We start from the raw sequence: 18,382 nt of genomic DNA, 5'->3' as shown, positions 1-18,382 counted from the left end.
AATTGCGAGGTCTGGCGAGCCTCGCATTTGCGAAGATTGTTCGTATTTGCGTAGCAGGGGAGGGGACCGGGTCGTTTGCAATTGCGAAGAAAAAGGCCGCGTCCAGGTCCGCATTTGCAAAGGCAGCAGAAATGCGAGGGGTTCTTATTTGCAATACATTTCAGCTCGCAAATGCGAAGCTCAGGTCGCAAATGTGACATCTGCAGCTGATAAATTTTGGACTTAGACGAGATTTTCATTCATTCACCCATTTTTCAAAACCTAAACCTCAAGAAGCGATTTTCCAAAGGCAATTTCTTCCCTAAATCATAGGTAAATGATTCTTAACTTATATCTTTCAATCTTTTGCATCTTTTTACAAGATTTCATCATAGAATCCCGGGGTTTTCATGGTGGAATTAGGTGTTTTTCAGTAGAACTTAGGACTTTCGAAATTTGGGGATATAGACCTCAAATTGAGGACGGATTACAAAACCAAATATATATCCGGGCTCCGCCGTGAATGGGTAACTGTGTTTTTGTCCGAACTTTGAGTTTTAACCAAGCGGGTCCGGGGTCGATTTTTGGCTTTTTGGGAAAATATTAGGAAACATACACTTATGCATTGGAGTTGATTTCTTTTGCGATAATTAGTGTTATTAAGTTAATTATGACTAGATACGAGTTGATTGGAGGTAGAATCTAGAGGAAAAGCGGTAATTGAGCTTTGAGTTGGCCGTTGGATTGAGGTAAGTGTTTGGTCTAACTTTGACTCTAGGGATAAGGGATCCCCAACTTAATTGCTATGTGAAATTTTACGTTGTGGCGTATAGGTGTGGTGACGAGTACCTATGCACCACCAAATTATTTGTTTAGCTTGTTCCCTTCCACGTTCTTAATATATTGTCTTCCTTTCTTAACTCCTACATGCTTATTGGTGCTTCCATGTCTAATTGCTTCTTGTTTAATGTTGTTTTCTGTATTGAAGGTATCAATTGTTCTGTAGTTTCCTTATATTACATTATTGGTTAAGTTGGTTTATTGGTGTTTCATGGTAACTCGTTGTGTATCATTAATTGATGAAGTTTCATAATTGCATAGATTTCCGTTTGGTAAAGTTTGAGGTATAAATGCTATGAAGGGTTTGAGCTAAATTGTGAAATACTTGTTCTTATTGTATGATTGGTACTGATATGGTGGGATCGGGTTGCACCCACAACAAGAGGAATAAGGGTGATATATTGAGGAGGAATAAGGGTGAAATGTGATTGTCCGGTGGGATCGGGTTGCACGCCGCAACATGAGTAATAAGGGTGGACAGGTGGGATCAGGTTGCATGCTGCAACAGGAGGAATAAAGGTGATATATATTAAGGAGCAATAAGGGTGGACAGGTGGAATCGGGTTGCACGGGGCAACATGAGTAATAAGGGTGAATGTTCATATTGTTACTGATGATATAGTGGGCTCGGGATGCGCGTCACATCATTTGTTTTTTATTCATTCTTCTTCTGTTGTGATCTATATCTGTAGTATTGTAACTCTATTAAGGATTGGTTATAGCTGAGTACTGGCAAGATAATCGGGTTCCGTATTTATTTTTGCTACAAGTTATTGTTCTAATTCGTTCCGTATTTCCTCTTTGCTTTATTATATATTGTATGCAGGTTATATTGTAAATGCTCCACCGTAGCCTCATCACTACCTCGTCGAGGTTAGGCTCGGCACTTAGCATTACATTAGGCGGTTGTACTAATATTGCACTCTGCACTTTCTGTGCAGATTTTGGAGCTGGTTTTGGCTAATCGAGAGGTCGGTTGTAGACACTTCATCTAGGAGATCCAAGGTAGTCATGCTGGCATCAGCAGGCCCTGGCGCCCACTCCTATGTTTCAATTTCCTCTCCTAGTAATTCGTAGTATGTTCGTGGATTGTGACACTAGTTTCTGGGTTGTAATAGCTTCGATAATATTACTAGTACATAGATAGTCGTTTTATTATTTACTTCCGTATTTATTTCTGTTTGATTTAGTTTTGTTAATTTTAACTATAAAATGTAAATGACAAAGGTGAATAGGAATAATTTCAATTCTATTCTTCTCTGTTGTGCGATTTGATCTTGCAATGCTGATTGAACTCTCTACTCCTATTCCTTCGCAGATGGCAAGAACACATACCCCTTTATTAATTGATCAGCAGTCCGAGCCCCCAGTAGCAGCTCCTATGAGGGGCAGAGGAGGAGGCTTAGGCCGTGCTAGAGGCCGAGGCAGGGGCAGCGCTCAGCCCAGAGCTCGAGCAGCAACACCAGCGGCGGAGCCTCAGGTAGAGTTTGACGAAGAGGCTCCGGCCCAAACCGTTCCAGTCGGACCAACTCGGGTTCTAGAAGGGTTCATTGCTACCTTGGTACTTCAGGATACTTTGGTCCGTCTAGTGGGCCTTATGGAGAGTGTTACTCAAGCCAGCATACTTCCTGTAGCACCAGCCATCTCTCTGGCTGGGGGAGGAGCACAGACTCCCGTTACTCACACTCTGGAGCAGATGGTCCCCCAATTTTAGACTCCAGCAGCTCAGCCAGTAGGGGTAGTTCTGTCGGGTGTTGTAGCACATACCGATGATGGATCAACTATGTCTTCTGAGGTCGTATGGATATTGGATAGGTTTACCAAGCTTTTCACCACTACCTATGGCAGTACATCTTCAGAGGGTCCCCATGACTATTTGGACAATTGTCACGAGGTATCACGGAACATGGGGATAGTGGAGACCAATGGGGTTGACTTTGCTACCTTTCGGCTATCAGGTTTTGACAAGAAATGGTGGAAGGATTATTGTTTGGCCAGACCAGTTGGGTCACCAGCCCTCACTTGGCACCAGTTCTCTCAGCTATTTTTGGAGAAGTATCTTCCTATCACTCAGAGAGAGGACTATCGGAGGCAGTTTGAGCAGCTTCAGTAGGATTCTATGATTTTCACTCAGTACGAGACTAGATTTGTTAATCTTGCCTGTCATGCTCTTTTTATACTTCCCACCGATAGAGAGAGGGTGATGAGGTTTATTGAGGTACTTGCTCAGCCTATCAGATTGCAGATGGCTAAGGAGACAGGGAGTGTGATTTCTTTCCAGGATGTGGCCAATGTGGCCAAACGAGTTGAAATGGTTTTAGCTCAGGGGAGTGGTCAGGGGTATGACAAGAGGCCTCGTCACTCCAGTGGATTTAGTGGGGCCTCATCTGGAGGTCGAGGTACTTTTGGTAGGGGCTATCCTCCGAGGCCGTTTCATTAAGCACTTCAGACATCTTATGGAGCTTCAGGGGGTCGTGGTTCTTTTGTACCTCCTTCAGGGCAGCCCGCTTATAGTGCACCGCTAGCATATATCAGAGCACCTCCTCTTCAGAGTTATTATCATGGCCAGCCGGCCCATCAAGGCCAGTCTCAGTTTCCTCAGCCGCAGTATCAACATGGATGTTTCGAGTGTGGTGAGTATAGCCAAATCTGGAGGACTTGTCTGAGATTAGTGGGTGTTGCAATCACAACAGTAGGGTTCTCGTGTCATGATTCTGGAGCCACCCGCTTATCCAATTAAAGATAGGGGTCAGGGAGGCAGACGTAGGGGTCAGCCCGTTAGAGGTGGAGGTCAGGTCGTCCCAGGGATATGGTTCAAAGTGGTGGGGCCTAGCCCCAATGTTATGCTTTCCCAGCCAGGCCCGAGGTTGAGTCATCTGATGCTGTTATCACAGGTACTATTTAAGTTTGCAATAGAGATGCTTCCATTTTATTTGATCCAGGGTCTACAAACTCCTATGTGTCATCTTATTTTGCTCCATATTTGGTTGTGCCTCATGATTCTTTGAGTTCTCCCGTGTATGTGTCCAAATCGGTGGGGGATTCTATTGTTGTAGATCTTGTATATCATTTGTGTGTGGTTATTATTGTGGGTCTTGAGACTAGCATCAAACTCCTACTTCTCAATATGGTCGATTTTGATGTCATTTTGGGGATGGATATGTTGTCAACTTATTATGCTATACTAGACTATCATGCCAAAACTGTGCCTTAGCATTGCCGGGGTTGCCTCGATTAGAGTGGAGAGGGACTCATGGTCAATGTACCAGCAGGGTTATCTCTTATATGAAGGCTCGGTGTATGGTCGAGAAGGGGTATTTGGCTTATGTTTGTGATTCTAGTGCGGAGGTTCCTTCTATGGATTCTTTGCTAGTTGTTCAGGAGTTCCTAGAGGTATTTCCTACAGATTTGTCGGGGATGCCACCCAAAATGGATATTGACTTTTGCATTGATTTGGCTCCATGCACTCAACCCATTTCTATTCTGTCGTACCGCATGGCCTTGCAAGAGTTGAAAGAATTGAAGGAGCAGTTGTAGGATTTGCTTGATAAGGGATTTACTAGACCTAGTGTCTCGCCCTGGGGTGTGCCGGTATTGTTTGAAAAGAACAAGGATGGGTCGATGAGGATGTGCATAGACTATCGGCAGTTGAACAATGTCAGCATCAAGAACAAGTATCCATTTCCAAGGATTGATGACTTATTTGATCAGCTTCAGGGTGCGAAGGTATTTTCAAAGATCGAATTGAGGTATGGCTACCATCAACTGAGGATTTGGGCATCCGATGAGGATTTGGGCATCCGATGTCCCTAAGACAGCTTTTCAGACTCGATACGGGCATTATGAGTTTCTAGTAATGTCATTTGGGTTGACAAATGCCTCAGCATCATTTATGAATTTGATGAACCCGGTGTTTAAGTCCTATCTGAATTCCTTCATGATTTTTTTATTGATGATATCTCGATCTACTCCCGCGGTCGAGAGGAACATGGGTAGCCTCTTTGGATTGTTCTTCAGACTCTGAGAGACAGCCAGTTATAGGCTAAGCTTTCGAAGTGTGAGTTTTGGTTGAGTTCAGTTGCTTTCTTGGGTCATGTTGTATTAGCAGAGTGTATTCAGGTGGATCCTAAGAAGATTGAGGCAATCAAAGACTGTCCTAGACCCACATCAGCTATAGATATTCAGAGTTTCTTGGGTTTGGTGGGTTATTACCGTCAGTTTGTTGAGGAGTTTTCATCTATAGCGGCCCCGATGACCAGGTTGACCCAAAAGGGTGTCCATTTTAGATGATCGGATGAGTGTGATGCGAGCTTTCAGAAGCTCAAGATAGTTTTGACTACGGCATCGGTGTTAGTGTTGCCCACATGTTCAGGGCCCTATACAGTATATTATGACACATCTCATATAGGACTTGGTTCGGTGTTGATGCAGGGTGGCAAGCTTATTGCATATGTTTTGCGACAGTTGAAGATTCACGAGAATAATTATCCAATTCATGACTTGGAGCTAGCAACCATTGTTCACGCGCTAAAGATTTGAAGGCACTATCTATATGGCATGTCGTGTGAGGTGTTCACTAATCATAAGAGTTTATAGTATTTATTCAGGCAGAAGGAGCTCAATTTGACGCAAAGGAGGTGGTTGGAGCTATTGAAAGACTATGATATCACCATTCATCCTAGGAAGGCCAATGTAGTGGCCGATGCTTTGAGTAGAAAGTCAGCTAGTATGGGTAGCCTTGCATATATTCCAGTCGGTGAGAGACCACTTGCTTTGGATGTTCAGGCTTTGGCCAATCATTTCGTGAGGTTGGATGTTTCTAAGCCCAGTCGTGCTCTAGCTTGTCTAGTTGCTTGGTCTTTCTTATTTGAGAGTATCAGAGATCGGAGTATGATAACCCTCATTTGCTTGTCCTTAGGGACACATTGCGACACGGTGATGCCAAGGAGGTTACGGTTGGAGATGATGGAGTTTTGAGGATGCAGGGTCGTGTTTGTGTGCCTAATATGGATGGGCTTCATGAGTTGATTCTGGAGAAGGCCCACAATTCCCAGTATTATATTCATCTGAGCGCTGCTAAGATGTATCAGGACTTGTGGCAGCATTATTGGTGTAGGAGGATGAAGAAGGATATTGTTGCATATATAGCTCGGTTTTTGAATTGTCAGCAAATAAAGAACGAGCATCAGAGAAATGGTGGTTTACTTCAGAAGATTGAGATTCCTGAGTGGAAATGGGATGGTATCACTATGGATTTTGTTGTTAGACTCCCATGGACTCAGAGGAAGTTCGATCCATTATGGTTATTTTGGATAGGCTGACGCAGTCAACGCATTTCATTTTTGTGGCAGTTTCTTATTCTTCGGAGCGGTTGGCAGAGATCTATATCCGTGAGATCGGTCGTCTTCATGGTGTGCCCGTGTCTATCATTTCGGATCGAAGTATGCGTTTTACCTTCCATTTTTGGAGGGCAGTATATCGTGAGTTGGGTATGAGGGTAGAGTTGAGCACAACATTTCATCCTCAAATGGACGGACAGTCCGAGCGTACTACTCAGATCTTGGAGGATATGCCCCGCGCCTTTGTTATTGACTTTAGAGGTTCTTGGGATCAGTCCTTGCCGTTACAGAGTTTGCCTACAACAACAGTTATCAGTCGAGTATCCAGATGGCTCCGTATGAGGCGTTATATGATAGACTGTGTCGATTGCCGGTTAGGTGCTTTGAACCGAAGGAGGCTCGGTTGTTGGGTATGACTTTGTGCATGATGCATTGGATAAGGTTAAGATCATTCAAGATAGACTTCGTACAGCTCGGTCTAGGCAAAAGAGTTATGCCGACCTTAAGGTTCGTGATATGGCATTAATGGTCGGAGAGAGAGTTTTGGGTGTCACACTTGAAGGATGTGATGAGATTTGGGAAGAAGGGCAAGTTAAGCCCTAGGTTTGTCAGGCCTTTTAAGATCCTTGATCGACTGAGAGAGGTGGCCTACAGATTGTGTTTCCATCAGGCTTATCATCGGAAGTATTACGGCGATTCATCCCACGTGTTAGATTTCACCATTGTCTAGTTGCACAATGATTTGACCTACGAGGAGGAGCCGATAGCTATTCTAGATGGGCCGGTTCGTCGGTTGAGATCGAAGAGGTATCCTTTGGTTCGTGTGAAGTGGAGAGGTCAGCCTGTTGAGGCAGCTACCTGGGAGTCCGAGTCCGATATGCGGAGTAGATTACCCCATCTTTTCATTAGTTCAGGTACTTTTCTATGTCCGTTCGAGGACGAACGATTGTTTTAGAGGTAGAAAATATGATGACCCATAGGGTCATCTTATGTTTTAGAACTCGATATTGTGTTTTTCGAGGTCTTCAAAACATCAGTTTATTCTTCCTCAATTTCTGTGCGTAGTCCGAGCGTGTATCCTAAAAGATTTTATGTGAAAAATTTAAGAAATAATAATTTTTGGTGTAAAAAGTTGATTTTGTTGACTTTGGTCAACGTTATGGGTGAACGGACTCGGAACCGTGTTCTAATGGCCCCGGTGGGTCCGTAGTAAAGTATGGGACCTAGTCGTATGCCCGTAATCGAATTCTGAGATCTTTAGCCCAAGAAATGAATTTTTGATTAAAATTGTTAAACAGAAATTATAATGGTTTTGAGAAAATGGTTAATAGTTGATCTCATTGGTATTAGGGCTATATTTTTGCTCCGATATTCGATATAGGTCCATTATGATATTTATGTCTTATCTGTGAAATTTGGTGAGAAACGGGACTGATTTGACATTATTCGGACCTTATGTTAAGAAAATAGAACTTATGAATTTTCTTGAAACATTCATGCAATTTGGTGTTAAATTCATAGTTCTAGGTGTTATTTTGGCGATTTGATCACGCGAGAAAGTTCGTATGATGTTTTATGACTTGTGTGCATGTTTGGATTGGAGCCTCGAGGGCTAGAGTGAGTTTCGGATAGGCTACGGAGTGATTTGAACTTAAGCAAAATTGCTGGTATGCTTCAGGTATACAGACTTCGCAGTTGCAAGGTCTGGCTCGCAAATACGAGCCTCGCATTTGCAAAGATTGTTCACATTTGCGAAGCAGGGGAGGAGACTGGGTAGTTTGTAATTGCGAAGAAAAAGGCCGCATTTGCGGAAGTCCAGGTTCGCATTTGCGAAGGCGGCAGAAATGCGAGGGTTTCGCATTTGTGATACCTTTCTCGCATTTGCAAAACTCAGGTCTCAAATGCAACATCTGCAGCTGATAAGTTTTGGACTTAGACGGGATTTTCATTCATTCACCCATTTTTCAAAACCTAAACCTCAATAGGCAATTTTTCGAAGTCAATTTCTTCCCCAAATCATAGGTAAATGATTCTTAACTCATTTCTTTCAATCTTTTGCATCTTTTTGCAAGATTGCATCATAAATTCTAGGTTTTTCATGGTGGAATTGGGTGTTTTGGGTAGAACTTAGGAATTTCGATATTTGGGGATTTAGACCTCAAATTGAGGCCGGATTCCAAAACCAAATGTATATCCGGGCTCGGGGGTGATTGAGTAATCGTATTTTGATCCGAACTTCGAGTTTTGACCAAGCGAACCCGGGGTCAGGTTTTAGGTTTTTGGGGAAATGTTGGGAAACTTACACCGATGCATTGGAATTGATTTTTTTAGCGATAAATGATGTTATTAAGTTAATTATGACTAGATACGAGTGGATTGGAGGTGAAATATAGACGGAAAATAGTAATTGAGCTTTGAGTTGGCCGTTGGATTGAGGTAAATGTTTGGTCTAACTTTGACTCGAGGGATTAGGGATCCCCGACTTAATTGCTATGTGAAATTTTATGTGTGTGGCGTATAGGTATGGTGACAAGTACCTATGCGCCACTAAATTATTAGTTTAGCTTGTTCCCTTCCTCGTTCCTAATATATTGTCTTCATGTCTTAACTGCTAGATGCTTATTGGTGCTTCCATGTCTAATTGCTTCTTGTTAAATGTTGTTTTCTTTACTAAAGGTATCAATTATTCCGTAGTTTCCTTGTATTACATTATTGGTTAAGTTAGTTTATTGGTGTTTCATGGTACATATTGGTAGGTCTCGCTTTGTAACATTAATTGATGAAGTTTCATAATTGCATAAATTTCCGTTTGGTAAGGTTTAAGGTATAAATGTTGTGGAGGGTTTGAGATAAATTGTGAAATACTTGTTCTTATTGTGTGATTGGTACTGATATGTGGGATTTGATTGCATGCCGCAACGGGAGGAATATGGGTGGACATATGGGATCGGGTTACATGCCACAACAGGAAGAATAAGGGTGATATATATTAAGGAGCAATAAGGATGGACAGGTGGAAACCGCTTGCACGCCACAACAGGAGTAATAAGGGTGAACATTCATATTGTTAATGATGATATAATGGGATCGGGATGCACGCCGCATCATTTGTTGTTTATGCATTCTTCTTCTACTGTGATCTATTTCTATAGTATTGCAATATTCTTAAGGATTGGTTATAGCTGAGTACTGGCAAGATAATCAGGTTGCGTATTTATTTTTGTTGCAAGTTACTTTTCCAATTCGTTCCATATTTCCTTTTTTCTTTATTATATACTGTATACTGGTTATATTGTAAATGACCCGCCGTAGCCTCGCCACTACTTTGTCGAGATTAGGCTCGGCACTTACAAATACATGGGGTCGGTTGTAATGATACTACCCTCTGCACTTTCTGCGCAGATTTCAGAGCTGGTTGTGGCTTATCGAGAGCTCGATTGCAAATACTTCATCTAGGAGACCCAATGTAGTCATTGGCGTGCGCAGGCCCTGGCGTCCCCTTATATGTTTCTCTTTCCATGTTTTCTTTTCTTTCGAAACAGATATACTTCTTTCAGACCAGTATTTGTAGTAATTCATAGTATATTCGTGGATTATGACACCAATTTCTGGGTTGTAGTAGCTTCGATTTTAGTAATAGTATATAGATGGCCGTTTTATTATTTACTTCCGCATTATTTGTGTTTGATTTAGTTTTGTTAATTTTAACTTTAAAATATAAAGGACAAATGTGAATAAAACTCGAACGTTGTCTTGCCTAGCGAGTGCGATGTTAGCCGTCATCACTGTCCCGATGGTGGGAAATCCGTGTCATGACAAGTTGGTATCAGAGCACTAGGTTTCCTAGGTCTCACAATTCACGAACAAGCTTAGTAGAGTTTGAGGGATCGGTACAGAGACGTCTATGCTTATCCCCAGAGGCTAAAGAGTTAGGAACAATTTCACTTCTATTCTTCTTTGTACTCATGTTCCTTCGTAGATGGAGAGAACACGTACCGCTTTATTAGCTCATTAGCAGCACGAGCCCCTAATGGTAGCTACTACGATGGGCAGAGGAAGAGGTCAAGGTCGTGCTAGAGGTCGAGGTAGGGGCAGGGCTCAGCCTAGAACTCGAGCAGCACCACCAACGATGGAGCCTCAAGTAGAGTTTGATGAGGAGGCTCCGACCTAGACCGTTCCAGTAGGGCCAACTTAGGTTCCAGAGGGGTTTATCGCTTCCCCGGTACATTAAGATGCTTTGGTCGGTCTAGTGTGCCTTATGGAGAGTGTTACTCAGGCCGGCATACTTCCTGTAGCACCAGTCATCTCTCGGGCTGGGGCAGGAGCACAGACTCCCGCTACTCACACTCCGGAACAGATGGCCCCCTAGTTTCAGATTCCAGCAGCTCAGCTAGTTGGGGTAGTTTCGCCGGGTGTTGTAGCATAGACCACCGATGGATTAACTATGTCTTCTGAGGCCTTGTGGAGATTCGATAGGTTTACCAAACTTTTCACCGCTACCTATGGCGGTACATCTTCAGAGTATCCCCAGGACTATTTGGAAAGTTGTCATGAGGTATTACAGAATATGGGGATAGTGGATTTTAATGGGGTTGACTTTTCTACCTTTCGTCTGTTAGGTTCCACCAAGAAATGGTGGAGGGATTATTATTTGGCCAGACTAGCTGGGTCACCATCTCTCACTTGGGACCAGTTCTCTTAGATATTTTTGGAGAAGTATCTTCCTAGCACTCAGAGAGAGGACTATCGGAGGCAGTTTGAGCGCCTTCAGTAGGGTTTTATGACCATCATTCAGTACGAGACTAGATTTGTTGATCTGGACCTTCATGCACTTCTTATACTTCTCACAGAGAGAGAGAGAGAGAGGGTGAGGAGCTTTATCAAGGGACTTGCTCAGCCTATCAGATTGTAGATGGCTAAGGAGATAGAGGGTGAGATTTCTTTCCAGGATGCGGCCAATGTTGCCAGACGAGTTGAGATGGTTTTAGCTCAGGGAGTGGTCAGGGGTCTGACAATTGGCCTCGTCACTCCGGTGGATTTAGTGGGGCCTCATCTGGAGGTCGAGATACTTTTGGTAGGGGCTATCCTCCCACGCTGTTTCATTCAGCATTTAGACATCTCATGGAGCTTCAGGGGGTTGTGGTTCTTATGTACCTCCTTCATGGTAGCCAACTTATAGTGCACCGCCAACAACTATCAGAGCACCTCCTCTTCAGAGTTATTATTGTGGTCAATCGGCCCATCAGGGTCAGTCTCGGTTTCCTCAGCCATAGTATCAAGATGGATGTTTTGAGTGTGGTGAGTATGGCCATATCCGAAGGACCTGTCCTAGATTAGTGGGTGTTTAGTCATAGTAGCAGGATTCTCGTGCCATGATTCCAGCACCGCCTGCCCATCCAGCTAGAGATAGGGGTCAGGGAGACATAGGCAGGGGTTAACCCACTAGAGGTGGAGGTCAGGCCATTAGAGGTGGAGGCCAGGCCGCTAGAGGTAGAGGCTAGCCAGCAGGAGGTCGTCCCAGGGATACGGTTCAGAGAGGTGGGGACCATCCCCAATGTTATGCTTTCCTAGCTAAGCCTGATTCTGAGTTATCCGATGCTGTATCACATGTACTGTTTCAGTTTGCAGTAGAGATGCTTCAGTTGTATTTGATCCAGGGTCTACAAACTCCTATGTGTCATCATATTTTGCTATATATTTGGTTGTGCCTCGTGATTCTTTATGTGCTCCCGTGTATGTTTCCACACCGGTGGGGGATTCTATTATTGTAGATCGTGTATATCGTTCATATGTGGTTATTATTGGGAGGTTTTGAGACTAGTGTCGATCTTCTACTTCTCGATATGGTCGATTTTGATATCATATTAGGGATGGATTGGTTGTCGCCTTATCATGCTATACTAGACTATCATGCCAAGACCGTGGCCTAGCATTGTTGTGGTTGCCTCGATTAGAGTGGAGAGGGACTCCTGGTCATTCTACCAGCAGGGTTATCTCTTATATGAAGGCTCGGTGTATGGTCGAGAATGGGTGTTTGGCTTATTTGGCTTACGTTTGTGATTCTAGTGCGGAGGTTCCTTCTATGGTTTCTGTGCCAGTTGTTCGGGATTTATTAGAGGTATTTTTTGCAGACCTGCTGAGGATGCCACCCGATAGGGATATTGACTTTTGCATTGATTTGGCTCTAGGCACTTAGCCCATTTCTATTCTGTCGTAACGCATGGCCCTGCCAAAGTTGAAAGAATTGAAGGAGCAGTTGCAGGATTTGCTTGATAAGGGCTTTAATATACCTAGTGTCTTGCCCTGGGGTGTGCCGGTGTTGTTTGTAAATAATAAGGATGGGTCGATGCGGATGTGCATAGACTATCGGTAGTTGAACAAAGTCACCATCAAGAACAAGTATCCACTACCGAGGATTAATTATATATTTGATCCACTTTAGGGTGCCAATGTGTTTTCAAAGATCTATTTGAGGTATGGCTACATCACTTAAGGATTAGGGCATCTAATGTCCCTAAGATAGCTTTTTGGACTTGATATGGGCATTATGAGTTTCTAGTAATATCATTTTTGTTGACAAATGCCCCAGCAGCATTATGGAGTTGATGAACCGGATATTCAAGACCTATCTGGACTCCTTCGTGATTGTTTTTATTGATTATATCTTTATCTATTCCCGTAGTTGAGAGGAATATGAATAGCATCTTCGGATCGTTCTTCCGACTCTGAGAGACAGCCAGTTATATGCTAAGTTTTCGAAGTGTAAGTTTTGGTTGAGTTCAACTGCTTCTTGGGTCACGTTGTATCAACAGAGGGTATTCAGGTGGATACTAAGAAGGTTGAGGCAGTCAAAGACTGGCCTAGACCCACATCAGCTACAGAGATTCGGAGTTTCTTGTGTGTGGTAGGTTATTACCATGAGTTGTGGAGGTGTTTTCATCTATAGCGGCCCAGATGACCAGGTTGACCCAAAAGGGTGACCCGTTCAGATGGTCGAACGAGTGTGAGGCGAGCTTTCAGAAGCTCAAGACATCTTTGACTAAAGCACTGTTGTTGTTGTTTCCCATAAGTTTAGGGCCCTATAAAGTATATTGTGATGCATCTCATATTGGACTTGGTGCAGTATTGATGCGGGGTGGTGGAAGTTGAAGATTCACGAGAAGAATTATCCAGTACATGACTTGGAGCTAGCATCCATTGTTCACGCTGAAGATATAGAGGTGGTTGCATCTATTAAAAGACTATGATATCACCATCTTGTATAATCTTGGTAAGGCCAATATGGTGGCCGATGCTTTAACTAAGAAGTCGGCTAGTTGACCCAGAAGGGTGCCCTACATATGGTCGAACGAGTGTGAGGTAAGCTTTCAGAAGCTTGAGACAGCTTTGACTACGGCGTCGTTGTTGTTGTTGCCTACAAGTTCAAGGCCATATAAAGTATATTGTGACGCATCTCATATTGGACTTGGTGTGGTATTGATGCAGGGTGGCAAAGTTATTGCATATGCTTCGTGGCAATTGAAGATTCACGAGAAGAATTATCTAGTTCATGACTTGGAGCTAGCAGCCATTTGTTCACGCACTGAAGATATAGAGGTGGTTGGAGCTATTAAAAGACTATGATATCACAATCTTGTATCATCTCGAGAAGGCCAATGTGGTGGCCGATGCTTTAAGTAGGAAGTCGGCTAGTATGGGTAGCCTTGCATATATTCCAGTCGGTGAGAGACTGCTTGCTTTGGATATTTAGGCTTTGGCCAATAAATTCGTGAGGTTGGACATTTCTGAGCCCAGCCATATTCTATACTGTACAGTTGCTCGGCCTTCCTTATTTGAGCGTATCAGAGATCGGCAGTATGATGACCCTCATTTGCTTGTCCTTAGGGACACAGTGCGGCATGGTTATTCCAAGAAGGTTATCGTTGGAGCTGATGGAGTTTTGAGGATGCAGGGTCGTTTTTGTGTGCCTAATGTGGATAGGCTTCGTGAGTTGATTCTAGAGGAGGGCCATAGTTCCCAGTATTCTATTCATCTAGGATATGCTAAGATGTATCAGGACTTGCGGCAGCATTATTGGTGTAGGAGGATAAAGAAGGATATTGTTGCACATGTAGCTTGGTGTTTGAATTGTCGGCAAGTACAGTACGAGCATCAGAGACCTGGTGGTTTGCTTCAAAAGATTGAGATTCTTGAGTGGAAGTGGGATCGTATCACTATGGATTTTGTTGTTGGACTCCCACGGACTCAGATGAAATTCGATGCAATATGGGTTATTATGGATAGGCTGACTAAGTCGGCGTATTTCATTCATGTGGCAGTTTCCTATTCTTCAGAGCAGTTGGCTGAGATCTATATATGTGAGATCATGGTGTGCCCGTGTCTAGCATTTCAGACCGAGGTACGCATTTTATCTTGCATTTTTGGAGGGCAGTACAGCGTGAGTTGGGTATAAGGGTCGAGTTGAGCACATCATTTCATCCTCAGATGGACGGACAGTCCGAGTGTACTATTCAAATCTTGGATGATATGCTTCGCACCTGTGTTATTGACTTTGGAGGTTCTTGGGCTCATTTCTTGCCGTAAGTGGAATTTTCCTATAAAACACGAGTATCCAGATGGCTCCATCTGAGGCATTATATGGTAGATGATACCGATCGCCGGTTGGGTAGTTTGAGACAGGGGTGGCTCGGTTGTTGGGTACAAACTTACTGCAGGATGCCTTGGATAAGGTTAAGATCATTCAAGATAGACTTCGTACAGCTCAGTCCATGCAAAAGAGTTGTGCCGACTGTAAGGTTCGTGATGTGGCATTCATGGTCAGAGAAAGAGTGTTGCTTCGGGTGTTTCCCATGAGGGGTGTGATGAGATTTGGGAAGAAGGGCAAGTTAAGCCTTAGGTTTATCGAGCCTTTTGAGATCCTTGATCGAGTGGAAGAGGTGGCCTACAGAATTACGTTGCCACCATGCTTATAAGCGGTACATCCAGTGTTTCATGTGTCCATGCTTCGGAAGTATCACGTCGATCCATCCCATGTGTTAGATTTCAGCACTGTCTAGTTGGACAATGATTTGACCTATGAGAAGGAGTCGGTAGCTATTCTAGACCGGTAGGTTCGTCAGTTGAGATCGAAGAGTTATCCTTCGGTTCATGTGCAGTGGAGAGGTCAGCCTGTTGAGGCAGCTACCTGGGAGTCCGAGTCTGATAGGCGAAGCAAATATCCCCATCTTTTAACCATCTTAGGTACTTTTCTATGTTCGTTCGAGGACGAACAGTTGTTTTAGAGGTGGAGAATGTGATGACCCAAAGGGTCATCTTATGTTTTAGAACTCGATTCCGTGTTCCGATGTCTTCAAAATCTCATTTTATTCCTTCGCGATTTGCGTGAGCAGTCTGAGCGTGTATCCAGAGAGATTTTATGTGAAAATGTTAAGAAATAATAATTTTTGGCCTTAAAAGTTGATTTTGTTGACTTTGGTCAACATTTTAGGTAAACGGACCCAGATCCATATTCTCTCGGTCCCGGTGGGTCCATAGTAAAACATGGGACTTGGGCGTATACCCGGAATCAAATTCTGAGGTCCCTAGCCCGAGAAATGAATTTTTGATGAAAATTGTTAAACTGAAATTATTATGGTTTTGAGAAAATGGTTAATAGTTGATCTCGTAGGTATTGGGCCTGTATTTTGGTTCCGAAACCCGGTACATGTCCGTTATGATATTTATGCCTTATCTGTGAAATTTTGTGAGAAACGGGACTGATTTGACGTGATTCGGACCTTTTCATAGTTATAAGAGTTATTTTGGCGGTTTGATCGCATGAGCAAGTTCGCATGATGTTTTAAGACTTGTATGCATGTTTGGTTTGGAGCCCCGAGTGCTCAGGTGAGTTTTGGATATGCTACGGAATTTGAACTTAAGAAAAATTACTTGTATGTGTCGCGCCCCATTTTCTCGCGAAATCGGATTTCGACATTTATGGGACAACTCCTTTTTGAGAGGGTAGGGAATTGGAATTAAATGTGTTGCCACCTAACGGGTTAAGGTGCATTAGGGCACCTAGAGCAGATAACTCATGCTACTAGTTTACATAACCAGAGATCAGGTAAGGGCTCGAAATTATTTTGAGGCGAAGGTGTTAGGCACCTCTCGAGGTCCACAATGGTGGGTCCTGGCCGAACTTAACTTATGAATTAGTCTAATAAAGAAGCGAGAGGAATATTTAATAGGGATGGGGGTCCTAAATTTTTTAGCCTAAAGGATCACCCTATGCAACATAAATAATACTCCGTAACTTCCTTGAGTCGGGGTGTTACTCATATTATTCAGCGGGCACAGACTATCATCTCCTACAACCCAATTACTATCTTTAAGTTATTACCTAAAGTGTTCTAATTGATTCTAGTTCGATCCCTATGCGTGCACTACACGTCCCTTGCTCATGGCCTTGGAGGTATTAGGACCTCTATTTGGCATAGTTCTAGACTAATCCTTGGTTTCTCAAAAATGTAAAAGACTAAGTGGCAAACAAAAACAATTAGGACTTTCAGATAGTGAGAAAATATAGGCTCATATTGACCTTCACATATAAACAACAAAAACACGCAATTGATTCAGCAAACATTAGCCTTAAAGTCCTATAGGCAAGATGCCTATTTGAGAAAACAGAGTGCAGAGTCAATTTTATTAAGGCGAGTGTTAAAACATGTTGTTTGCCTACTGATTTTTATTCAGCATGGTCTGGGCAGCTCAGGCAGTAATAAATCACAATTATAAATCCAGAATTATTAAATCCTACAAGTATATTGCCTAAGTGATTGCCAAGGGCGATTGTATTCAGAATCAATTAATAGAATCCTATGGGAATGATCTTTAATTGTTATACTTACTTAAGTCATATATGCATGATTTCTAGGTTTGAAACTGGTTTTAGTCCTATAGGCATGGTGTCTAACTGTTTTAAGAACGGTTAACTTTTGAATTACCTGCAAAACTTAAATTACGACGCGTGCAAATATATATGGATTATTACGAGAATTTAAACATGATGCAAATTTTCTTGAACCATGAAGGTTGTCTTTGGACAGTGAGGATGATGTCCTTAGACCATGACGTCCCAGGCCATGAATCATGAGATGAAGGATTCGCAGGCCATCAGATGATGTTCTCCAGCCATGAGAATGGTGCCTCTAAACCATGACGCCTTTGAATAATGATGTGCGATATTGAGAGATTCTTAGGCCATGACATGGTGTTTTCAGGCTATTAGGATGATGCCTTCGAACTATGACACCTTCGGACAGAGACATGGTGATGCATATGAGCAAAACAAGACACAACTTAGTCTTGTATAGAATCAGGACAGAGCTTAGCCCCGAAAAGGCAAGATGGTACTAAGTTCCAAATAGGGTAACGTCCAGTCGTCAGACAAAGAAGGGCAGAGCTTAGCCTTATGCAATTGGGAGGCAGGGCTTAGCTTCATGGAAAGAAAAGGCAATGTTTAGCCTTAAGGAAATAGGGAGGCAGAGCTTAGCTTCATGCAAGATTTGAGACAAGGTTTAGTCTCATGCAAAGAGAAGGCAATGCTTAGCCTTGTGCAAATAAAGAGGCAGGGCTTAGCCTCATACAAGATTTGAGATAGGGCTTAGTCTCATGCAAAGAGAAGGCAATGCTTAGCCTTATTCAAATAAAGAGGCAGGGCTTAGCCTCATGCGAGATTTGAGACAAGGCTTAGTCTCATGCAAAGAGAAGGCAACGCTTAGCCTTATGCAAATAAAGAGGTAGGGCTTAACCTCATGCAAGATTTGAGATAGGGCTTAGTCTCATGCAAAGAGAAGGCAATGCTTAACCTTATGTGGCAGGGTTTAGCATCATGCAAGATTTGAGATAGGGCTTAGTCTCATGCAATGGAAGGCAATGCTTAGCCTTATGTGATGGGAAGGGGAGGTTTGTAGGGGAGGTTGCTTCGTGCCTTTGTCTGCTTGTTTTGCTTTTCTTTGCTCTGGAGATCTTGTTCGAGTTACCCTGGGTAACACCTGGCTACCATAAAAATAAAGTTTTTGAAAAATATGCACTTATTTGATAAAATAAAGTCATTTTAGAAAATATAGTGGTGTATAATATCGGGCAAATTAGATGAACTAATGACTTCGACACTTTAGAGACATTGCGACTTTCTTTGCATTAGAATTTTGAGGGTCCTCCTCAAAATATTTGCCCACAAGTGA

The 18,382-nt window shown here is 43.0% G+C and overlaps 1 protein-coding gene across 1 annotated transcript; it reads left to right on the top strand.

The window, feature by feature from the left end:
* The first annotated feature begins 5,825 nt into the window (after positions 1-5,825).
* On the top strand, positions 5,826-15,130 carry LOC138873264 (uncharacterized). Its single transcript, XM_070151709.1, has 4 exons — positions 5,826-6,121; positions 13,282-13,378; positions 14,302-14,526; positions 14,873-15,130. Exons 1-4 carry the CDS (start codon positions 5,826-5,828, stop codon positions 15,128-15,130), a joined length of 876 nt encoding a protein of 291 aa, XP_070007810.1.
* The last annotated feature ends 3,252 nt before the right edge of the window (positions 15,131-18,382 follow it).

Source organism: Nicotiana sylvestris, chromosome 7 (assembly GCF_000393655.2).
Source record: "Nicotiana sylvestris chromosome 7, ASM39365v2, whole genome shotgun sequence".
NCBI classification, from domain to species: Eukaryota; Viridiplantae; Streptophyta; class Magnoliopsida; order Solanales; family Solanaceae; genus Nicotiana; species Nicotiana sylvestris.
This window is presented reverse-complemented; position numbering and strand designations above follow the sequence as displayed.

Coding starts and splice junctions, on each gene's coding strand:
- LOC138873264 (XM_070151709.1), top strand. CDS start 5,826: ATGGATGGGCTTCATGAGTTGATTCTGGAGAAGGCCCACAATTCCCAG. Junction 6,122..13,281: donor AGGAAGTTCGATCCATTATG/GTTATTTTGGAT, acceptor GACTTGGTGCAG/TATTGATGCGGGGTGGTGGA. Junction 13,379..14,301: donor TTCACGCTGAAGATATAGAG/GTGGTTGCATCT, acceptor CGGCAAGTACAG/TACGAGCATCAGAGACCTGG.